Source organism: Patagioenas fasciata, chromosome 4, assembly GCF_037038585.1.
Source record: "Patagioenas fasciata isolate bPatFas1 chromosome 4, bPatFas1.hap1, whole genome shotgun sequence".
NCBI classification, from domain to species: Eukaryota; Metazoa; Chordata; class Aves; order Columbiformes; family Columbidae; genus Patagioenas; species Patagioenas fasciata.
Genome location: NC_092523.1, coordinates 47,565,751 through 47,584,484, shown reverse-complemented (window position 1 = coordinate 47,584,484; position 18,734 = coordinate 47,565,751). Strand labels below are relative to the sequence as shown.

The 18,734-nt window shown below is 38.9% G+C and overlaps 1 protein-coding gene across 4 annotated transcripts in view; it reads right to left on the bottom strand.

Annotated features, from left to right (window-relative positions):
- The window catches only part of FBXW7 (F-box and WD repeat domain containing 7), a 173,401-nt gene that overhangs the window by 9,562 nt on the left and 145,105 nt on the right, over positions 1 to 18,734 (bottom strand). For 3 of the 4 annotated variants that reach the window (XM_065836688.2, XM_065836691.2, XM_065836690.2), the window contains 5 exons: positions 17,988 to 18,129; positions 10,401 to 10,535; positions 5,813 to 5,936; positions 3,912 to 4,048; positions 2,161 to 2,274 (listed from right to left, as the gene is read on the bottom strand). In XM_065836688.2, coding sequence (XP_065692760.1) covers positions 2,161 to 2,274; positions 3,912 to 4,048; positions 5,813 to 5,936; positions 10,401 to 10,535; positions 17,988 to 18,129 — 652 coding nt within the window. Of the gene's footprint in view, positions 1 to 2,160; positions 2,275 to 3,911; positions 4,049 to 5,812; positions 5,937 to 7,944; positions 8,095 to 10,400; positions 10,536 to 17,987; positions 18,130 to 18,734 lie in introns of those variants that run through there. The other variant, XR_011738823.1, reaches the window with a different exon arrangement.

The following is an 18,734-nucleotide window of genomic DNA, read 5'->3' as shown; positions in this document are numbered from 1 at the left end:
CTGTCGTGTCATGGGGATACAGTCTTGCAGTGCATATAGCCATCTACTTCTGCACTATTCTTTTTGTCAGTCAAACCTGTAACTGCATGAGAAAAGAGGTCAAGACCGTTTGATGATCTCTTTTTCTGTAACTTAATGCTAAGTGGCATTAATTGCCATGGCCTTCCTTTAACTGTTAGTTGACTCCTCTTGACGTAGTCCAGTATTTTTTATCTAAGATAACATATCCTAAATAGTGTCTTATAGTTTACTGCATATCAATATTGATGCATTTTAGCCGTGTGGCTATCCTGTGGACCTTGTGCTCATACCTTCTGAAAAAACACCAAATTTACCCCCACAGGTTACTTTAGGAAAAAGTCATCAAATACAGATTATCTGGCTCAACTGTAGTAAGAAAAACAGAACTTTGGTAGTTGTTTAACATCCTGCGAGTTTCTGCTGAAATGTTGTATTATCACTGCATGGTGTATTTCCATCACATGAATTTTCTACCAAAATAACTATTTTTTTTTTCTGCATCAGTGACAGTATACTAATTTCTGTTGTTAATATCCTGTTATTTCTAACCTCCTTGCTTTTTTTGCTGTACATAGATTTCTTGTCCTTTAACATTTTTTAGCAGTCCTCTGCAGTTCCTGGCTCCTGGCTTAATTCACTGCTAGCAAATCCATCTTTTTCAATTCATAGCTGTTACTGACTTTCACAGTTCCTGTTTTGCTTTTTTTTAAATTTCAACTGATTTGCTCATATTTTAAGAAATCATCCTTCTAAAGAAGTAAGGACACAGAATCCTTATTTTGGGCTTTACATCTGTCAAGGGAATGATTTAGTCATGTTCATTTGCACAAACCAACCTTTAGGGTTGTTTTATTTTATTAATTCTTCAGTGTCAGTGTCAGTAAGCACAAGGGCTGATACAGCACCCTTCCATCTTTCATATACTATTTCTGGCTCTCTGGTTTGGGGTAAATAGTCACACTAGGCTTTGTAATTACTTTCAAAAAATCACTAAGCAGGAACTGTAAAGGCATGCTCCTATATATTTAAAGGAATATTTTGCTTTTGAGACGGAAGTACGAACAAAGAAAGTATTTTTCATTTGAGTTTAGGGTGCTCTTTTCAATTAAAAAAAAATGTAAATTTCAATCTGGGTTCCTTCATTAGACCGTTTGTTGTAGGGAAGCCAAGAGAGGCAGGGTGAGGCTGCCTATTGCTTTTAATTTTATTCTTCCCCACAGTTGTACTTCCAAGCCCATCAAGGATCTTCTAGGTATGCAAACACGAATGCTTAATACATTCAGCTTCAACGTTATAGCATGGATACCTTTTACATCTTAAACATGTTATCCTCAATAGCTGTCCTGTTGTTCACATAAGTCTTTCATCAAAACAAAGCCAAGTACGCACAAAAAATACTAGTCTAGAAGGAAAAAGTACTGGTTCCCTGAGGCCTCTTCTGTATCCTTGGAGCATGGGCAGTCAGTCACCTTAAAACAAAAAAACCTGGGTGCTGAGTAGCTGTGATGTTCTAACATGAGTGAAATGTTCAGTACTGTCTTTTTGATTGCATGTATTGTTTTGCTTCTCTAAGCCAGAATTAAATTATTGAACCTTATTAAATTCCTGCCTGAGCTGGATCTAATTTAGTAGGAAATATTTAAACCTAAAGCAAGTTATTTTTTTTTCTTGGTGGCTCAGCAATATAGTAGCTTAGAAAGAAAAACAAACTATTTGAAATCAGAGCCAGTAGGATGAACACCCCATTTCAATAACTTGAAAACACCAGAAAAAATGCTATAAGACAAATGAGAAAGTGAGATCCAGAGGGGCAAAAGAGGCTAAATTAAGCTTTAAGGAAGATAAAGTAACAGATCAGTCCAAATTCTTTAGAATCCATGTCACAAACGACTCCTCAAGAATAGCAGAATTGCCAAGAGAACACAGATGTATGCGAATGGTAAGAGGAACAGCATTGCAATTTCATATCACAGTGACTTTTCTGAACCAGACTAGTTTCTGTGTAGGCAAAAATGACCCACATGTTTACCGGGCATTTGCTGATTCCTGCACCAGACAGCTGCAAAGCGCTCCGTTTGAAGTACCAGTGCTCTACCTGTAGCTCATTTCCTAAGGAATTCAGCAAAATACCCGCCTTACCTTGCCTGTCACCGCTGACCACACTTTCAGCGTGTTGTCATCAGAGCCGCTCACTATTCGGTTCCCGCAGAACTGAAGGCAAGTGATCACGTGGTCATCGTGGCCCTTGAGCACCTGGCGATAAAGAACACGAAAACATACAGTCACAATTCAACACAGGAGATCAGAGAGACGCGGGAGAAACAAAGTCCTCTTCTGATTCATAAACTATAAAATGCTAGACTTGCTTCAATAATAAGGCGACCCCCTTAATCCTGTGTGTCGAGTCTAATTTACCGCCAGCTGGGACCAAAGGAGGTATTTTCCTTCCTCCGCAGAGCGATCCCGTGTTGCTCAGCCAGCACACTGCAGTCAGCATGAGCGCACATCACCAATAACAGCGGCTCAATTAGGAACTGGACACTGCTCAGTTCCTCTGCAGTTATTCCATCTCATTATTTTGGAGTTCAGTTACTTTTACCTTTTAAGAGCTGTTATCTTGAACAAAAAGGACGGGGTTGTATTATTTGCTGCATATTTGTATTTTGGTGGTCAAGGCTGACTATATCTTTTTTTCTCCTCGCCAATCAAGCATTGTAATCTATTAAATGCCAAGCAGCACCAAAGTAAAAAAACCTAGAAAACTGTCAACTCAATTAAATACAAACAAAAGCGATTCATTTAATGTGCTGGCAATGTGGATTGGAATGTTGCTTTATAGACGTGGGATTTTCAATGCTCGATTTGGGAAAAATACTGCAATTCAGTATACTTTACTGCAATACGGCAAAAAAAATCCTTATCAGAATACATACAATGAGGAATTTTTTATTTAAGATATCTGAACACTTTTCAAGATGTTCATTGAAATGAAAGCGGCATTTGGACAAAGCCTGAGGCTGTAATTTTAATAATAATTCCAAGATGACTTGATGTGGCGTATCAAGGCAAGAAATACAGAGCTGTTGCCATAGACATGCATAAGTCATGGCCAAATAAACAGCAGGATACAGCCACAGGTTTTCCATGGGAATTTTTTCATCCTTATTTTTATTATTTTGTTGTACAGTAATGAAGAAAACAAGCAAATTTCCTTAAAACCTTAAAAGGCTATGAATATGGGTTTTCTTCACATTTCCGACTGCTTGTTCAACTGCTGTTTCATTAGACAGTTGCTATTTTATTTTACAAAAGGTTTGACGTATTGCTTTATATCTTCATACTGGAAAAGTTGTACTTATATCAATGTCATTAAAGAATTAGAATATTATAACGCCGCCCAAAATCTTAACACAGAATGAAGGTATTGTCTTGTGCTGCTCAATTTAGAAGAATATGTATAAAAATAAAGCATGAAACAATCACAGAATAGTTGTGCATTATTTTTATGTTGTGACGTGACCCAGCTCTACAAACACATACATATGTATGTCTGTATGTTTAATTTTAAAGATAAGTACTTCCAATCAAGTTTCTGAGATTGTCTGTCTCAGAGACACTGGTGTATGCATAGGGATTCACCAAATTGTACAGAAATTTTTAGAACAGCAGTGAAGAATTCTGCCGTATGAAGAATCACATTTTCATTTGCTAATATGGTGCTTAGAAATTAATTTAAACCCAGGGTAAGCTGAAATACAAATTATTCTTTTTCCTGTAACGATCCATTGCTTTTTGTGCATGGATAGTCTGGCTTGTCCAAAGAAAAAAAAATAACCTAGGCGTTGATCCTGCTTTGTTCATGGCCCCATGCACCGAGCTCAGAAACTCACCTTAGGCGATTTCAGTTCTCCTCGCCGCCAGTTGGTATCAATCCTGTGTTGTCTAATGTAGGCGCTTTTCCACGGACTGTGTATAAAGCCTGGTTTGATTACTTTCCTCCGCTTGATATGTAATGGCTCATCAATCCCTAAAATTAATTAAAAAAAAAACCAAAAAAACAGGGAAAGATGAGGCCACCCCAAAGAAAACAACTTCTCTCCCTCCCAGAGTTCTGCAATGGCCGCAGACATCAAACACTGTGTTGACATAACAACGCTGGTATTGCCATTTGTGCCGGTGACACCGCCTGCTCCTCAGCACTTCACACAATGTCTTTCCTTCTTGCTTAAGCATCATCATTACCATAGTCATGGCTGAACACACTCTAGTTCATCATTCCTTGATGGCAACCTACCAGCTTGGGTTCTGGATTCCCCTTTCTGAGGCAACGCAGCAGAATGTTGTCCTCAAATGGGTATTGTCCAACAAGCTCCATAACCACTTGTACACTCATTTTGCAACCCTTCAGAAAGTAAAGGTCAGCAGTCCTCCTCTCTTGTCACCCAGCTCTTAAATTCTCTTCTAAAACCAAAAGGTTGTGGGTTTTTGGGACTGTTAGCTCCTGGCTGGAATTTAAGCATAGCTGTGCCCCTTCTGAACTGATGCTTAAATGGTAGTGCTTTGTTTTAGCCTTGCTACTACAGATAGATCTTTTCTTAACAATTCTTTCACCCATCTCTCTTTTCTATGCAGCTCCTCTCTCCACCCCATCTCATTACTGGCACAAGACTTGTCTCTTGCCAGTGAGTGGATTCCCCTCCTCTCATCTTTATCTGCAAGTCTTGAATCAACCGCTCCTTTGCATTACTGAGCACCTCACCAAGCCTGAGCAGCCTAAAATCCTATTCTGTCTGTGCTCTCACGCCTGGGCATAGTTGGTTTTATTTCTAAGCTCAGAAATGTAGGCACATTCCCCTCTTGATCGTCTCCTTTTTTTTTCATTATTTCCTCTTAAAGCATTTTCACTGAAATTTCTAAGAGGGGAATCTTAGAGAAGATTTAAGAGGTCAGATACCTGATTTCTACTGCAAAAGAAAACTAATTAATTTACGTGCCATTACAAACAGCCAGATATATTCACACTGTCATGTTTTTAAAGCCTTTGCATGGACGTCTCACAAGTTCTTGTAGCCATATTCTGAGGCAGCCTGCGTGTGTCCAAGAGGGTACTGCTCTGAAATCACATGCTTGTGCTCTGCCCCCCAGAACAGACTCCTTGTTCATGTAATTCTCCTTAAAAATAAAAGCTCAAATACATGGCGACTTCCCTGGGAGCCTTTTATTGCCCATTCACATTACTGCTGAACCACTGCATCTTCTTGATTTGGCACGAGCAGGCAGTATCTATGTGGCTTCGGGCCTGTGCATCCCTCTCTAAGCAATCAAGTTAGCAACCTCTCCCCTCACCCTGAGTCATTTCTCTGTTAATTTTCCTACAAATGACGCGAAATTTTAGCATCCCTTCTACCTGACCATTGAAACAGCTTTTCCTCCATGTTATTTGCAAACTGCAAGACTATATTATCATTTTTACATTTCAGCTCTTATTTGCTTTGGATGTATTTTGAATAAAAATAATCCTTAAAAAGCAAAACCAGTTGTGTTTGAAAAACCACTTCATAAATAAGATGTTCAAACTGAACTCTAGTTTCATTTCTAGTACACCATGGATTATTTCTGCTTCTTACTTTCAACAGAGATAGGTACCACATAGCTCAAAGCATCGCTACCAGTAAATTTAAAAGTCACCTGAATTGCCTTTGTAAAACTTTAAGCTTATTATGTAAATGAACTGCACCTTTTGTGACAGCAACACTTTGACCATTACATCCATCTTTTTGCTCAGTCTTACCCTCCTCTTTGCATTTCTCTCTCCAGAGAAGATTATCTTCGGCCAGAATTCTCCAGTAACGACATGTCTGGGCTGCCTGCAGAAGGTCCCTGGGTTCCAGGAATGACAGCACATACAGTGCCAGCTGCGAAAAAATAAAAAGCGTATTCACTGAATCGCTTTTGAAAGGAAATGTGAAGTAACCTGAAGTATTATCACACATCAGGGGCTGAAATACAGAAAATTGAAACAGTAAATTATTAAACAGTCTGAGAAACTTAGAGCTACAGTTTATTCCAGGGGACACATGAAAGTATAACAGTCATCTTAAGGAACTAAATCCATACAGATCACATCAGAAATGATTCTTGTATTTGCAAGAGAGTAGATGTCAGCTGAAATCACTACTATATATATTTTTAATGTAATCCTCATTACTTTGAACCATTAAGAGAATTATTACTAAAACAATTATGTCTATGTTATTTTAGCCAGCAACTATACCAAAAGTTCTTTTGAGAGTTTAACTAGAAAATACAACACTCACCATGTAAGCAAATAGGAAAATATGTTGTGATGAATAATGTCACTCAGGAAGCCTGAATACAGAAAAAGTAAATGCTACATGCACTTGAGTTGAAAAGCAGCACTCTGCAGCTGCAGCAATGCTGCACACCTATTGCTCCGCTCTCATTAGAATGCACACACACTCCTCAGCCCTGCTACGGGGAGTTTTACAGACAGGGATGCAGAAGGACTGAAATATGGAACTTCGATACTGCACATAGTCTGTTATAAAAAGCATATGGGGAATCCCAATAGGCAGCAGAAGATAAACAGAAGATGAACTTTTCCATGTGACAAAATTAAAGGTTACTGGGGAGAATTCAGACCTCTGCTGACTGAGCAGAGCCATGTAATGACCATGATTAAACCCCACCACATCTCCACAAATATCTTCAGGTCTACTGAAGTCTTAAGCAGGGATAGAGGCACCTCAAACACAATCCAAAATACAAGGACAGCTGTCCTTAAGGGTATGATGGCCAAGTGCAGGTTTTCTACTTAACAGCAACAGTCTCCCCAGTCATGGAAAACAGAAGAGTAAGAGGCAGGAAAGTCCCTTCCATGGCTAAAAACTCTGCAGAAAGAACAATATTGATAGAAGGTAATGCAAAAAACCTACTTACATGCTAAAACAGTGAGGTCTTTGTCAGTAACTAATAAGATGCAAAGGTTGCCAGGCAAAATACATCATCCACTTTTACTTCTGTTTGACATCTTTTTGTGTTAAGGATTTTTTAAATTTAATTTTTAGTTGGAGTTATGATGTATATAAATGGAATCTGCCCTTCAAAGCAGGACAGACTGAAATTCAGTAAGGAAGTCATAACCACAGGCTGTTGACCTCAGCAGATTTTTGACCTTATTATGTGAGAAACGTTTACTTTCAGTAATCTAGACCAGCCAGTGACTGAGCAGGACATAAGAAATCAGTACAACAGAACTGTTTGCATTTTGACTGCATGCACACCTTGTTTGCAAGTCATCACCTGCAGCTCACGTTGAGCACGTAGGACTCCGCATTGGAGGGACCTGTGTTGTAAGTTATGCATTAGATCCCGTACGCACCCCAGGCCATACAGCTGCAGAATCATCCTTCTGCCCCTGCTCAGGGAGTTGGCATTTGGGATCTGGTGCTAAGGCTCTCTGTTACAAGAGCAAAGACTGCACCCATTTTTTTAGACTTTCTGTCCTAATTTCTGGTGACGTGAAATTATTTAAGAAGTGCTATTTCCCAACACACATCAGATAGTCCTGCACGCGGCAAGACTCAAACTTGAAAGAGATCCTTTCCATTTTTGCTGGATGTTCCTTAACTAATGGCAGAGCTTGTTCAAATATCACTTGTCCTATCTATACAGATACAGACGCTTGCTAAGATGGTGTTAATTAAAACCCGTGAGCCAACTGATTCTAGAAGAGGTTACATATGGGTGACATTTATTTTAGACTATATTTATCTAAATAGTCATCAAGGGTCAACATAGCCCACAACTGACTTTAAGATTAGCAGTGCGTAAAATATGACGTCCCTTTGTCTCAGCTCATGGATCTAGTTATACGAAAATTTCAGGTAGCAAAGATCTGACCTTTGACTCAACTGTGACTGCTCTCCGCTGTAGTGTTAATAATAACCAATAACAAGCAGCTTCTCTCCTTTTTCTTCACTCACACACGTGGCACCAAGAAAATTTCTGTGGCTGATTTCAGCAAAACTCCTGATCTGTTGGTTTCTAGACCTGGTTTTCACAAACAAGTAATTTCAATAATTATTTCTAAAGTCTCAGCAAGAAAACAGGAGTACTCATTTCAAATTAATTGTTTGACTGCATGTTTCCTCAGGAGGAAAGCAAACATTTCCTTCATTATTCTGTTATTAAGTTACTATCTTAGTAGTGCTCAAAACGTTTTCGTAGAAAGGCTCTCCTGTCCAAATCAGCTCCTCATTCTGGTTAGGTAATAAAATCCCTGCATTGCATCCAACAGCACTGGAGGTAACTACAGATGTTAACGCAGAGCGACAGCCCAGGCGAGCGTGGTTTCACAGGGTGCTTCCATGGGGAAGCCCGGTCACAGAACTGCTGACCCCAACAAATGATTTCTGCCATATCCCCCAGCTCAGCACATCACCCCCTACTGCAGCCAGCGTGACGGCTGGGGACGGCATCGCTGAGGACATCTGGGAGGAGAATCATCTTCAAAGATGAGAGTAGATGGTCGAGGCAGCTCAATGGGTTTTTTTCGTTTAACTTAGTTAATTTTGGTGACAGTGACTGGAGGTTAGGAAGCTAAAATTATTTCTTCAGCCAGATTTGCTGGTGAAGTCAGCCTTTGAAGCTGAACACTTGAGAGTATCCCGGGTTCAAGAAGCAAAAAAACCCACTAAAAATAAATTAATTGAATTAAGCACAAGTAGCTTACAATGGAGTCAAGAAACAAAAATGATACACCAAGTTTTACAGCTAAATAGCATCTCTTTTCTGTGAAAGACCTGGTAAAACTGAAATAACAACATGATCATTAGTTACAGCATAACTATATCATTGGTTATACTTGAATTAATTTTGCCCCATAATCATGCAAAGACAACTGAGCTGCAAGTTACTGTTACCAATTCTGTATCAAATTACCAGATTTAAGAGATGCAGAAGTGGCAAACTATCCTTTGACTTCTCAAAATATAAAGTCTTGCTGCCTTCCTGTGCCTTGGAACCAAGGCTGCTATGGGCAGCTTCTCTAGAAACAAGGCAAACACAGGGGTCTTGCCCAGTCCTCTCCTCCCACAGTGTCCTCCCCGCTCGGGAAGGTGACTGCCACAGGAAGCGCTGCTGGAAATACTAATCTCACGTCACATGTACTACGTTAATACTTGTTGCAAAAATTGCTTCCAACCCCTGCACCCATGCTAACCAGCAAAGGAAGGCTGTGACACTTCCTGACTCATGAAGATACGATGCTATGGCAAAGAACAGAAGGGTCTTGTACACCTAAGTGTTCAAAAATCGGATATACACCAGAAAAAACATCACGAAACAGAGATATAGAACAGTCTTCACATAATAAGACCATGTTAAACACAGTAACCAAACACTAGGCACCAGAATATCTTTGAAGAACTTGCTTTGTAATGTGTTAGTAACTAAAAACTTTATGAAGACTTCAGGCCTCATGAAAATTTTCACATGGAAAACCCAACATGTGGGAGATCTGGCAAAACAAAATAGACTTCCACCCCACTCCACGCAACGAAACAATTTCCAACTCCCTAAAATCAATCAAGGTCAGAAATACCATTTCTAAATCAACTAAAACACATTCATTTAATAATTGTAGCACACTGGGTTTACAATCTTTCATACTACTCTCATATTCTAGCTGTGAGGACACCAACAACTACTCTTCTATGGACAGTATTTAGTTACACATGCTGAAAAGCACACGCGGTGAAATAAAAATCTTAGTTTCTCTTTAACCTGACACAACATGATCTGATTTGTAGTAAAGGATTTACTGTAAGATATCTGCTTAATTAGAGTTTGACTTTCATCTTAGTGAGAAGTGCTCATCTAGGTTTACTTTTGCTTTTTCTGGTAGAGATTTTAGGGCTCTGTTTAAAATAAATTCAAAGACAACGTTCACAAACCCACCCACCACTTAAAGCATTAAACAATAATGCTTAAACTTACAGAATAATGTGCAGAAAGGTCTTGCATCCAGAGGAAATCTTTCTGAGTGCCCTAACAGAATCAGTTCTCAAAAAACAGCACAATCAGCCCAATTAAGATACAAAGATAATTTTCAAGCTACTAGGATTTTGTTCAAAGGAGTAATCTGTATTTCCAGGTATCTAAATGCCTATCAAGTGATAAGGCTACGTTAATCTGAAATTGCAGTTACTACGTTATGGCAGCGTATCAAACTGTGGACCTCTTTAACGTCAGTTTGCATCGCTGCATTGGCAAAACCAGTGCCATAATGAGTGAGAAGTTTTTAAAAGGTGGCAGCAGAAGCGCTGCACAGTCCAGCATTAACCTGTATTTCTCACCTCTTTTGGGAGCAAGGAAATGAAGTCTCTTTGAAACTGGGGCTCTATCACTTGCATCATGTGCTTTACTTGTGTTGGTTCACAACTATCAATCAGTTCATCTAAAGCAAGTAACTTCTCTGGTCCACTCCAGCTCTGCAAGAAAAAATAAACAACAAACAAACAAACAAGAAGAAGAAAAAAAAGAGCTTAGTTTAATATACTAGTTTACTAGTTTGGTTTATATTAATAAGTGCTACCGCTTTGCCAAAAAGGCAAGTTAGGTGTCCTTGTCAACCTCTATACATGCATATAAAGAGCATATAAAAAAAAAGCCAGCAAGATAAATGCTCATGTTAATTACACAAAAATGAGAAGCTAATCAACACAAAATATTGAAAATTGCTACACTGATTCATAAGCTAAGAAAGGATTTGTTCTACACACACATACAGATTAGCAATTAAATACATAATAATATTTAATAATAACAATTAAATTAATTAAGCTTCTTTTGAAGTTCATGGAATCTACACACGTATTACTGACAATGAAGGGGTTGCAACAGAGCGCGCTCCCTCTCTTTCTCCATTTGCATTGAAGTGAGATGATAACTTTTAACCTTTCTTTTTTCATTTGGCAGACCAAAAACTTTAAATGAAACAAGATGAAAGGAAAGGAAAGAAACTTTCTCTGAAAGTACATCAGCTTATTGCCTGCTTATTACTACAATATGTCCCTCAGTGACAATGCTGTAATTTCAGAATCCTGGCTATTAATGAACGTGTACTTCGGAAGTATCAATTTACACTTGAATAAACAGAGAATTTTGATTGGTAATTTTCTTACTTCACATTTTTACTAATGGGCACCATAAAATTTCAAGATTTTAATAAGGCACTCATCTGAGAGCATAGCAGATTAACAGCATCATTTGCACAAAAAAATTAATAACTGAATACACTCCACATCTGAAAAGCACGCCTTAAACTCATCTGTGCTCATCAAAGAGGTTTGATTTGTTATGTGAAAACAATTTAGATAAAAAAATAATTTCTACAGGAGAAAACAACAGCCACTGCTAACTGATTTAGCAACAGAATTAGAGCATGAACAAAGCCTTAGAGAGGAGAGAAAATGAGACATCACAGTTTTGAGAGCAGATTCACATTCATATTCTTGAATGTCTTCTAGAGTGACATTTACAAGCAAATTAGCACATACAAATGATATTATGGTTATGGTAAGAGGCTACCTGAAATTAAAAAAAAAAAAGGCAAGATACCTTACAATTAAGATTTCTGTATTAATCTGCTATGTATCTCAGGACCTTCATTGCTCCAAATTTCTGTTCTCTGGATTTGATTCTGACAACTCCAGTCTCTGCAATACTACTATGTTTGTATATTGTGAAGTTTCTGCAGAACAATGAGGCAAGTGAAGAAGGTGGAATTTTTGGAAGCAAATGCAAAACAGATAAAGACCTGGCTTTACTCGATGTAGAAAGATCATCACATTGCATCACTTCTCCCCAGTTGTCAAAACACTTAAAACGTCAAGAAAAGTATCAAGTTGCTCCAAAGGAGGTCTAGATTGGATATGAGGAAAAACTTCTTCGCAGAAGGGGTTGTCAGGCATTGCAACAGGCTGCCCAGGGCAGTGGTAGAGTCCCCATGCCTGGGGGGGCTTAAAAGATGCATATCTGTGGTGCTTAGGGACATGGGTTAGAGGTGGACTTGGCAGTATTGGGTTAACGGTTGGACTGAATGACCTTAAAGGTCTCTTCCAACCAAGACGATTCTGTGATCATTTACCCACAGGCTGACACACCTGACTTTCAGGAGACCACCAGGGCAGGGAAAGCAGCTTCGAGCTGCTCTCACCCTGGAGCAAGCAGCAGCCAGCACCGCTGTCAGCAGGCAGGCAGCACCTGGAGCTTGGGCACTCCCATTACACACCTGCTCCACAGCACAGATGTGGCAGATGCTGGAGAGGAAGGACATTCCTATGACCTGAGCCTTTCCACACGCTGCCGGCAGTCAGTAAAATGGTCTAAACTGGCCAGAAAACTCAACTGGCCCCATCCGTGTGTGTGTGCGTGTATGCAGGTTGTCACCATGCAAGATGAGGGTTTCTGTCTCTCATATCTGATACCTCAGAATATCAAAAAGAAACAGGAATGTCTCACCATAAACTGCAGCGGTGCTGTTACAAGCAGCTTTTATTATACATTTCTTTCAATAGAAACATTTGCATCAGAGAGCACTTCTCCATAAACCACGCACTGAAGAACTGTTTATCTCACCAACTTTCCAACTAGTGTTTGTTTCATTAACCCAGAGCTGATGTTGGGTACACAAGTTTGCAATCTTTAATCTCCTCTGTCAGCCATGTTTGAATTTTGGAGAATTAAAAAAACGGGAAAAGTAGTAACTGTGCAACTTCCTTATAATATAAATTTCTAAGGTCAGTCTGCCCTTAATTTATAAATAGCTACATTTATTAAATTAGAATAACTCAACCTGAAGAGCATTGTTTTTTGCTGTGCCAAATATTACTAGCAGTTATAAACATGATACTGATTAATAATTTCACTGTACACTATCTTAATCTGTAACTCTCTCACACTCAGACATTTCTGGTTTTAAAATATAATCCAGATCTGAACAGAAAATGGAAAAGATTCAAGAATGAGAAAGACATGCTGATGAATAAAAGCAGCACCCTCTTTCATCTGTCCGTTCACCATTAGGGGATGGCTACAGGCAGCTTCCTGAGGCTCTTTTTAAGCAATCAGCTGCTACAAAATGTTTTCTCTAGGACACTGTCTCCTCAGTCTTTCACTTAAGCAAACAAACCTCCAGCTACGGCTGGTAAGCGGTCTCTGAGGGAAATGTTTGCCGTGGAAAATTGGGATGAAGCCTTGCCAGATTAACACAACTGTTTGCACTGATGACAAGACTGGTGAATTACTGTTTCTGGGCCCCATAGCCTGATCTGTTTGCAAGAACAGTTGCAGGTAGCACACTGAACAGAGAGGGTAAGAAATAAGTTTGGGGCTTTGATGAGAAACAACAGAGTGAACAAGTGTCATAGAACAGAAGAGATGTTTTTTGCAAGAGTTTCAAACATTGTAGATGACCAAGGACTTCTGAGATGTGGTGTAGTGGATTTCTACCATGCAACTGCCTTTCAAATTGAAGATCCTTGTAAAGAATATACCTTTAAAATGCATTTGTTTGATTGGTTCTCCTCGTCTTTGAAATTTAAGTTTAATTTAAACTTAAAATAAAGCTTCTCTTATGGGCAGGGGTTCCCCTAGAAAAGGTAAGACGAGGATTCATTCACATACCCCTTGGAAAGCCAGCAGGCACTTCACATACTGTTCTTTGAATGATCTGAGATTCCTCAACAAGCATCCCACCTCCTCCCTCTCATTTCCTCAAGGAGGTGTTCATTTGTCAGCCGAGGCCTTTTGGCTGGTTCATACCATTTCCTCAATCAGCAATACAGTTGCTGCAACCATGGCACTACCTACCTGAAAACTACTTCTTATTCTCCGTTGCTGTTATGTTCAAATGTCCTTCCTTTCTTTTTCAGGTATGTAAAACAGCTATATAATCAATATAAATTACGTCTTTGCTGCTTCTACAACTTCCACCTCATCTCTCCTGTCTGACCTGCCACCTATCCGTTTATCATCTTCTGTTTCTCCACCTCTACTCTTCCGTGATCTACACTTTCCTATCGCACATCTCTCATGTGCTAGCTCCAATTTGTACAATTAAAGTTTGTAGCAATTATTTTTTTTTTTCTATTATAGGTATATTTAGGACACCTATTTTAAAGGGTTTAATTTCAGGGTGCTGTTCTCCACTACTTGTCCTGTTTATAGAGGTCTGACATTATAGAGACCTGCAAGGAAGGGCTCTTCTGGAGCCTGCTTCTGTCTGACTCTTGGGTCAGCCACCGAGAACCCTGCCATCCTCCCCCTCAAAGGGATCTCAGTCTGGGTAAAAACAGCACATAGGCAAAATCCACTGAAAGAAACACTGTCTACATCAGCAAATAGTTTGTCACAACAGGAGGGGTCCAGGAGCCTCTGGTGCTGAAGCCCCCACACCAACTCATTTATAAGACCTAGTCTGGTCCCCTGGGCTGAACATCTGCACCACATGTAATGTGAACCACTGGACAACGTAGAGTTTCTTCTGAAGAGTCTAAATTGCGTGTATCAAAAGAGCCCTGAGACCCAAACCAAGGGGAAACATGCAGGCATGATCAGCAGATCTGCTGCAAGGCTGCACCATTCCCTTGAAACAAACTGATAATGCTGACACAGCAAAAAGGGGGGTGTTGCTGTAGTGCAGATCTCTCCCATCCTGCGTGTAGGAGTTGCACAGAAACACCAAACCCTTGACCTTGTCCCACCATGAGATACAGAGCAGAAAATCCTGCAGTGCTGGTCGTGATATAATCTTTACCGCCTGCTTCATGTAAGAGGTGGACTATTCAGTCACATTTATGCATTCATGAGCGTCTTCAGAAGAATAAGAAATGGAGAATGGTAAGTAATTAGAATTTAGGCTTAGCCAACTGTTTATGCGAAAGACCAACAAAGAGTATTCTTACCAGCCAGAAATAGCAAAAGCGTTTTGGACACTTATTTAACCTGCTGAGAAAAAAATGCTCCCAATTTTAGGTAAAATAATAGCATTCACTAGTTACTCAGTGATTTCCTGTATTTACTGTGTATGCAACAACTTTTCAACATCAATTTGCCAAGAAAACACATTTTTTTATCACATTATCTAAATAAAACTCAACACCCTAAATATCTGAAGTGGGAAGAATGAAGAGAGAGAGAAATTAATAAAAGCAATACCATCTCTGACTGAACTTAGCATGCAGGTGATTTTTTTTCACTTTGGCAAGCAATTTGATGACTTAAAAAATATATCCTGCTTCAAATAAAATACATTTTCTTGTAAAAGAAAAAATCTTGTAAAGATTCACTTGGGTACTGAGTTTTAAGGTCTTATAGTAGATATTAAAAAGACCTGAAGCCAAAAGTCAGTGTAAAAAAGAAAAAACAAATAGGTCTTTAAGAAATTAAATGGTTTGAACCTATTAAAATGCCTTTCTGTTTTTCCTTCCAGACTTGCATTTGATTGAAATCAATATGTCTTTATTTTTAACGGGAAAGTGCAACTACACTTCAAACTGTTTCTCCTTTCTGCATTAGTCTGTCACTTTCAACATAAGAGGCTTAGATCAACCATAAAACCTAACAGCAGCAATAACATATAAAAAATAAATTTTAAAAATCCCTAGAGGCCACCTTCAGTTTTCTTAGTATTTGAAGAGTGGTCTTGCTTTTTAATTTGAAAAGATAACATGGGAGAACAACTGAAGGCCAATGTACAGGTGAGAGACTTCAAAATACCTGAGTATCCCTTGTTACTGACACCTTCTATGCCAAAGGACAGTTCTACCTTGAAACAGGACATACATTCAACTAATTTTAAAGCTTCATTTCCAGGGGCACATTAATTAGAAATATATTTTCATATAAAATAAGATAGTGCTATTAAGCAGGTTTAGCAGGCATACAGTACATAAAGAAGAAAGCTCTCCTGTTTCTGTAGAGGAAAAGCTTTGTATTGCAAGAATGATGCCACATGTGCCATTTAATTCTGCCCCTGGGCAGAGCTAGCTCCTCTGACTTTAACAATGTGCTTTTATCATTTGAGTGTTGAATACTCGCCCCTTTCATAAAACTCACGTGGAAAATAAGCACACAGAAAATGAGATAGCTTGGCATTAGCCAAGGAGATGTAACATTGATATATGTGATTTTGAAAGCTTTTGGTTCTAAAATAAAGGACTCCTCTCTGTGAACACAATAAAAAATACTAGTGACAGAAGTGATCAATAAGTACTGCTCGATGATCTCCAGTTATGAGAGGGGGGCCTCAGTACTGCAACTAAGTATTTCAAAAAGCCAAAAGTATCTAATATATTTATTAAAGCATGGTTTCTACATTACTAACCCCAAATGTGAAACCCTAAAATAATAACAGCTTAACCATAGGCAAAATTTCCATGGGTTTTTTTCCCTTCTTCTGATCAAACAGCCAACAGCATTGCTTTTACTGTCAAGCATTTCTGCACCAGCACTTCAGCCTTCCATAATCTTCCTTTTAAAATATGTAACTATTGATAACTAGCCATCTTATGGGGGAAAATACACATTGTAGATAAGAAAACAGCTTCTGTTAATACAAAGGCTTTAACATCACAAAAACTTAAAATACGGTGTAGTATTACATTATCATATATACAAAGTACCACTAAAATATGATTCTTAGGGGTTGAAAAAGGACATATTTCTATGAACAGCCTAAAAAAAAAAACCAGCATAATAATTAAATGTGAATATTTTTAATAAACTGAATGATGTGTACTAGAATATCTTCATTCCACACTTGCATTGTTCTAAGCATTTTATAAATATGTAAAAATAAAGAGGGAAGGAGTTCTACATTATTAATGTTCAGAACTGACAGTGATTGAGATCAATGGTATTATGTGGCAGCATGTATCAAGCCAAAAGCACGCTTCTGCCTGCAAAATACTATGTTCGCTACTGTACCTACAATATTGCTCTTCTATCTTTGCCTGTTACAGTAACTGAAACAATGCCTGTATTAGTTACTTACTCCTTTTGAAAATGTTTTTAGAAGTAACAGTTTATTAATCAAGATAGGAAGACATAATATTTCCATTTTTCAAATCGGGGACTAGGATTTATCCCTGTTTCTTAAAAATACAGAGCAAAAATGTACAGTAAGGAGACCTCCACAGTACAGATTATGGAAGAGGAGCAGAGGCCTGCCCCAAACTGTGTTTGTGTTAACATATCCAAAATTGGCTTAGATGTTAACAGACTGGTGTCCACGCAGTTTTCAGTTTTAGCCTATGCACATGCTGCACAGCACTGCCCTTCACATCTTCTCTTTTGTCAGAGTAAGCTTCAGGCGTTGCTGAAGGCTGTTGCAAAGATGCAGGAAACCTCCTTCCTCCTCTGTTCAGTTGTGTATGCAGGTACTGGCTGACATTGTGCTCAGTATACAAAGATCAGTAAAAATACTCACAGAGTTTCCCTTTCATCTTTTTTCATTAAACTTTTCTTTCTATTCTTAGAATACACCAGACTTATGATAAATTTAGTGCTATACCTGCACTGAAGCAAACCAAACACTAACACTAGTCTCCAAGTGAAAACACCTCACTTCAGCTTGAGGCCATGGAGGCAGACGTTACATGTTGGACAGACCTTGCAGAAAATGTGAAAGCATCCCAACAGGAAGGGCTATTCTATCAAGAAACAAGACAAAGCACTTTTTGTTAATCCCTACGGTAACTAGCTGTAACAGGGAAGAACAATTCCTTAAAGTTGACGCCCATTTGTTTTTTGCAAGAGTACACAAAATCACTGACAGAGAACTTCTGGGATGTATGAGGACTTTCTCTGCTGAAGCAGCTCTTTACTCAAGGCATGGAGGTAAGCCACTTCAGATGTTTATTTCTCTAAGCACTGGTTACCTGAAACATTTTCAGCCATTCCTGAAGGCCCGTTGGTGGCTGCACAGATGTAATGCGGCGACGCTGTTGTCCCTGGCCATTGGCTGCCCTCAGGTCCCCAAAAGTAGTAGGTGTGGCAGAGCATGGCACCAGCCCCGTAGTACTACAATACAAATAAAAAGTGACAGTCGCATGTAAAACATTCAGAAATATTTACAAGTCTATTGCAGAACAAAAAATTTAGTACAGAATTTGCAACTATTTAACTCTTTAACTTCAAGCAAAAGCAACAACATAAAAAATTGTTCTCTCCTCACTCCAGAGCTCAGTCCCCTCACTTCCATAATCCACCTGTTTCTACCACTGCAGTACTAATCCTCCAACTAGGGGGAAAATTGGCATCATCTTTAAAGGCTGAAAAATTACCACTCTGTTAACTGGCGAGCAGCTTGTCCACAAAGATGCCGGTTTATATATTCCTTTCTTTGCCAGAACATTTACTTTCCTTCTGGGCTACATTTGTGTCTTCTGACTGGGGATGTAGGGGACCAGAGCTAAACAAGTCTCACCTATATGTGAAATGTGTTAGTATTGCTTCATCACCAGAGAAAAAAATACATCTATTTTTAGCTCTTAATATATTCTCTTGACAAAGAGACAGTAGTATCACGCAGTTCTAGTGGCTTAGTGGTTTAGAACTATGATTCAAAATACTCTATATAGACTTTTAAAGTTTTCATGTTGACGGAGTGACACGGGAATAAAAGG